Source organism: Xenopus laevis, chromosome 9_10S (assembly GCF_017654675.1).
Source record: "Xenopus laevis strain J_2021 chromosome 9_10S, Xenopus_laevis_v10.1, whole genome shotgun sequence".
Classification (NCBI taxonomy): Eukaryota; Metazoa; Chordata; class Amphibia; order Anura; family Pipidae; genus Xenopus; species Xenopus laevis.
In genome coordinates, this window is record NC_054388.1 from 43111875 (window position 1) to 43118327 (window position 6453).

General features: G+C 36.9%; 1 protein-coding gene across 6 annotated transcripts in view; it reads right to left on the bottom strand.

Annotated features, from left to right (window-relative positions):
* Positions 1–6453, bottom strand: part of shisa6.S (shisa family member 6 S homeolog) — a 115586-nt gene that overhangs the window by 66564 nt on the left and 42569 nt on the right. For 3 of the 6 annotated variants that reach the window (XM_041578338.1, XM_041578339.1, XM_041578341.1), the window contains exons 4-5: positions 4723–4785; positions 1433–1531 (exon numbers count right to left, since the gene is read on the bottom strand). In XM_041578338.1, the coding sequence (XP_041434272.1) occupies positions 1433–1531; positions 4723–4785 (162 nt within the window). The remainder of the gene's footprint in view (positions 1–1432; positions 1532–4722; positions 4786–6453) is intronic. The other 3 variants (XM_041578340.1, XM_018238561.2, XM_041578342.1) reach the window with 1 other exon arrangement.

The following is a 6453-nucleotide window of genomic DNA, read 5'->3' on the forward strand; positions in this document are numbered from 1 at the left end:
GAACAATGCACACCTCTAAGGGAGAAAGAAGCCATATGCTGCCTGCGATTCGGACCCCCCCATCATTAATATTGTGTCGTTAAGTCTCCAGATGCTAGGAGCTGCATCAGAAGCACCACTTTCAATTTCTGATCAAGTATATAATGTCATTATTTATAAATTAGTAGAGATGGGCTAATTTATTCACCAGATGCAAATTCGCAGTGAATAAATTTGAAAATTTGCTGCAAATTCGCGGGTAATTGGCAAAATTCTTGGCGAATCGAAACGGGACTAATTCGCCCATCACTATAAATTAGTCTTCTGCCCTCTTCAGCATTGCTTGTTTACAGGATATACTTACTGTATCCTACTCAGATCAATCAATGGCCTAGTTCATTTCATAAAGAATATATACCCCCTGACTGAACCATGCTACAGGTCTAAGGGAAGATGTTAAATCTTTGCTAGTGGGAACATAATGGAGTGACAAAAGGGTTTCTTCATTTATTCCTACAGAGGGTAATGCAATAAAAGTTACTAAGTTTAACATGGTCTAGTATCCCTAAGCAATCAGCAGGTAGCATTTATTGGGTACCTGTTTAGGTAAACATGGTACAACGTTTTTTGACTTTTATAACATAGCCTTTATTCCTCTATGTTACAATATGATAGCAAATTTTGTATGCACAGAGCATGCACATCTTTATGCAGGAGCTATCATTCTGCATTGCAGTACAGCATGAGCTATAATTAATGTATACAACAATGTTGCTGCTCTCACCCTTCTGTATAAATAAAAATAAAATTCTAGGCACTGTCTAAGTGTGTATACATACCCATAAATACCCATACTTTATGTATACATACAAATATTCAAAGGAATAGTCTGGGCACACAATAAGCTATACCCTCTAAGGGAAATTGTCTAAGGGAAACAACATGGCACTTTATATCCATATGTATAAATACAAATATAAAGAGAAGGAATGTTCTTGGCACATGATAAGCTATACACTCATCCTGTACTGACTAAGGAAAACAATATGGAAGCTCCTTCTACATGTATAAATACAAATATAAAAAGATGGAAATATCTGGGCACACAATAAACTATAGCCTCATATTCTGTACCTTCTTCCTTTATGAGAAATATACAGAGAAGGAATGTTCTGTGTATATATTAAACTATACCGTACTATAAATGTAATGGTTTGCAAGATAAGCTTTACATATAAATAATGTGTATTTTCCCACCAAGGTGGATCTTTCAATAAGAACACTCAACATAAACCAACAAAGTCACTAAATATCAACAGCTCATATAAGAGTGTGGTTGGCTTATTGACAGATGTACAGAGCAAGTTGGGCCAATGGGACAGACAAAACCATAACATATGCGAAAGCACAGTAACAACCATGTATGTGGAATATAAAACTGATTTTACTATACCCTTGACATGTCCTCGTCCTAAGGTCACAAAGCCGGAGGAAATAAAATTGTGAAGATCGGGACCTCCACTACGATATATATCCTTCCCATAGTGTCCTCCTGAATGAGAAAGCACAGGTAGAGTTAATGAAGAGAAGGTAGTAAGAAGGAGTTAGGAAAGGCCATTCAGTGGAATATTGACACTAGGAAACTATACTCTATATTACTTCTAAGTCAAAGTAGAAAAACCAGTTCAACTACAAAGGGAGACTATTACTAGAATAAACAATTCTGCTCAACTCTTCCATATTGCATGTATTAGTCTTGAATCCTGTAGCCCAGTGGTTCCAAAACTGTGGAACTGACAAAGCAATGTCAGGGGGCCAATCAGAAACCTAGTTCAATTGAGGTTTGGAGAGAATTCCCAGTGGCCAGTCAGTTAGGCTGGAATTTGGGGAGAAAAATGTTTATGCTAATGAAATTAGATAACTGTAAGGAGATTTCATTTTTAAATATTGTGTATTTTTACCCCATATGGGCTAAAAGTCAATTGGGAAGCATGGCAATTATAAAAACAACAGACAAATATGGAAAAAGATTTAGTATATATATATATATATATATATATATATATATATATATATATATATATATATATATATATATATATATATATATATAGATAGATAGATATAGATAGATATAGATAGATATATATATATATATATATTACACTTTAAGCTCTAGAATAAAATATAAAAAATAAAATATAGACTGGAATGACAGTGAAAAGTGCACAGGTAATAATATAACAGAATACAAAATGTATACATACAGTATGTAACAGTATACAATATATATATATATATATATATATATATATATATATATATATATATATATATATATATATATATATATATATATATATATATATATATATATATATATATATATATAAAAACATGGAGGAGCACACCTAAACTTATTTGCAACTTGTAGAAGGTGAGGGAATCTGAGCTCAGCCAATTTGCACTATAGGTGAATGCTTCAATCCTCTTACAAGGATGTATCGAACATCAAAAATTGCCAAACTTTCAGTGAGAAGGAGGATTAACTGCTTGTGGTCAATATTTATTCAAACTGCTATACACCTTAGCAATTTGCCCGGGTGCTGGTAAATAAAGTAACATAGTACCGCACTCAACGGGAATACTTGTGGAAAAAAAATCAAGATTTATTGAAAAAAATCCAATGTTTTCAACGTTTCAAACACCAACTGTGCTTTCTTTTTCTTTATCCTTGAGAAAGAGAACAGTTGGTATTCGAAACGCCGGAATTGTTTCAATACATCTTGATTTTTTTCACAAGCATTCCCGTCGAGTGCTACATATATGTTACTATTTATATGTATATCAGTATACATACAGACATCATTATATTGACAGATACATGTTAGGAAATTCAACATTAAAGACCAACATGAAATGTGAATAAGCCAATACTCGCTCCTGCAACTCTGGAATATATAACAGCATTTTTATAAAAAAATAAATAAACTTGAATAAACTTGAATTATACAGTATCCACACACTAAGCTGTATTATTTCCATTAGTATGTGCAATGTATTTATAGCAAGTAAAGGAATATATATTTCAGGCAGCAGGGTAAATTACTTATCAGCAGTTATAGCTAAAATAGGCATAATTTAAGCAATGAGTCCATTTTTTGCTTCAGCCATGGAAAACAGTTTAATATTACATTAGTTACTAAGGAGAGTGTAGAGATACCACAACCACTGCCCATTGTGGTCTTGGCCAGCAACATTTTCCTCTCAGCCTGATCAATATTTTACTAGAAAACTGATTGCTTTGGTTATGAATAATACTCTTCTTGATTGTCACTTTGGTCAGAAAAGGTTACTTTTACTTGCAGCAGGGTATGGGCAGCATTACTGCAGTAGAAGATACAAGTAATGTGGTCAGGGTATGGTAAACTTTACTTGCAGTAGAACTTCTACTGCAAGTAAGTTTACCATACCCTGACCACATTACTTGTATCCTCCACTGCACTTATGGTGTCCCTACCCTGACCATATTACATCTGTGTCTTTTACTGTAGAAGACACAGATGTAATATGGTCAGGGTAGGGACACCATTAGTGCATTTGAGGATACAAGTAATGTGGTCAGGGTATGGGCATCTTTATTTGCAGCAGAAGACACATATATAATTTGGTTAGAGGATAGTGCAGTAAAATATACAAGAAATATCGTCAGGTTATCAGCAACTTTAGTGAATTAGAAGATACAAGTAAAATGGACAGGCTATGGGCATCTTTACTTGCAGTAGAAGACATAAAAAATATTGTCAGGGCAGTAAAAGATACAAAAAATGGAGTCAGGAATCAGAATATGAGGACATTTATTTGCAGCAGGAGAACACTAAGTAATATGGTCAGCATATGGGACCTTTATTCTCAGAAGAAGACACAATTAATATGGTCAGGGTTTGGGCGTCCTTACTTGCATCAGATGACAGAAGTAATAAAGCCTGGGTATGGGATCAAATATGGGTGAAATTAAAGTTATTTATTGCAACTGGTCACAACCCTTACTTGATCATCTGCTCAGAGATTTCAGAGTAGAATTCTGTTTCATATTCCATAAATAGAAAAATCCCAGTGGCACACTGAATGCTGAAAAAGTGTAACATTTTAATCACCCCAAACCTTTTTCTGTATGTGGTTGGGGTGAATAAAATGTTATACTTTTTCAGCATTCAGTGTGCCACTGGAATTTTTCTATGTATCTGTATGACCCGTATGGCAGGAGTGGGTCCTCTGGTGTAGCACCTGGTACCACAAAGGGTACATGATCAGGGGTGGAAGCACTCTACCATGGTTGTTGTTCATATTCCATAAATATCAGGAATTAGAGGTGATCACATATCCTTCTCCGGTTGTAATGACATAACAGTCCCATACATAAAGCGAATTAGACAAACGCACCATCACAGCAGATATACAGAGAAAGTCCACATGTACTAATAAAGCACAGTCACAAAACACTGCAATTTGTTTCACCAAAAACATATAGGTACCAAATATCTGTTTAATTCTTTACATTTTTTTTTTAACTTTATTAGAGCAGACAAACCAGATAAAAAAGACAATCATAAAAGGGGTGCCCCCCACGTCAGTAAATTTAAGTAGCAGAAACACCATTGAGCGTAAACAAAGAGAAGCACAAAGTTGAACACCACTAAGCACAGGCAGATTGCCGGCACACTGACAACATTCTCTTTGTACCTATGGTGTTCAGGGGAGCTGGTGGTTCCATGCTCGTGGGAACATCGGAGAAACGCCGCGAGGCTGCAAAAGAGAAATCAAGTTTTCTTGAAAGGATGTCAAGGACTTTGCAATCACAGAGAGAGAGAGAGAGAGAGAGAGAGAGAGAGAGAGAGAGAGAGAGAGAGAGAGAGAGAGAGAGAGAGAGAGAGAGAGAGAGAGAGAGACAGAGCTCACTTGGGTACTGGCCTGAAATGATGTGAAAATAAAAGCTTCTAATGTGAACTTTCTTGGTTACAGAAGGGTTCATTTATTGGCACCACACCAATCAGTGTCATGGTTTGTAGCACATTAAAGGACAAGGAAGGGTAAAATTACTGTGCGGGTGGTGGGATCAGGGACAAGTTCTTAGGCTCTCCAAAAAAACACTGGCACTCAAAGGCAGGTAACGGCAGGGTTATACCCTTGCGTATTTATTCTGCAAACGTGCAACGTTTTGGGGTCAAACCCCTTTGTCAAGCAAGGGGTTTGACCCCGAAACGTTGCACGTTTGTAGAATAAATACGCAAGGGTATAACCCTGCCGTTACCTGCCTTTGAGTGCCAGTGTTTTTTTGGAGAGTCTGCTTAGGACCGTGCACCAGGCGCTGAAGTACTGAAGGCCAGGGTTGTGCGAGCGGGCTACAACACATTACAAGTTCTTAGGCACCTCGATTGATTCTAGTGGCTTACTCTAGACCCCTTCAGAGATGCAGGGGCGTCAGAAGAGCTGAAAAATAAAGTACCCCAAGCTTATCCATTTTTGTGCAGAAGACAATCACTGGTCTGGGTCCTTTATTAATATCAAATTAATTCTATGAGATGCTCCAGTCAATATACAACTTTATTATTGTTGTCCCACTGTTACTGCATTGGTGTATAAAGTCAGACCGTACCCTAGTGTTACTCATGAGTAACTCCCTGCTATATGTATAATAAATACAAATAAATAGAAAAGGAATGTTCTGGGTGCACAATAAGCTCATACTGTACTGTGTAAGGGAAACAATATGGCACCTCCTGTCCATATGTATAAATACAAATATACAGAGAAGGAATGTTCTGGGCACACAATAAGTTATACTTTCATATTGTACTGTCTAAGAGAAACAATGTGGTAGCTCCTTCCCATATGTATAAATACAAATATACAGAGAAGGAATGTTCTGGGCACACAATGCTTATTGTCTGTGGGGTAAAAAAAACAAATTGAGGATATACTTTAATTTGGAGACAAATATGCCATTTCACCCATGACAAAAAAAAGTTTGAAACTTAGTCCATAAAACTTTATATCACAGCAAAACAATATGATACACATAGGGCCTTTCATAATTAGGAGAGGATTCTCTGAGCCAGTTATTTTTCTGACAATGTAAACACTCCAACAGAGGAATCCTCCCGGAAAGTTCCAGAATGAGCATAGTGTACATATTTCAGCAAATCGCTGAGTCCGACAAGGCAGGACTGATTGGGATTCAGAACTGAGGGTTCCTGCCAAGCTCAGCTCACACAGATTTGGCTGCAAGGTGTATAATTATTGCCATGCAACCTGTGGTGACACAAGAAGAAGTGAAGTGTCAGAAAGCTCAGAGCCAGCAAGTGCGGGATACGATATGCCTAGCATCCAAGCACATCTCTCAGCAATGGCACTACAGGAGTAGGAGTCAGGAAGGAACAGGAGATGCAGTTGGGGCAGGATGATTGCATTGTC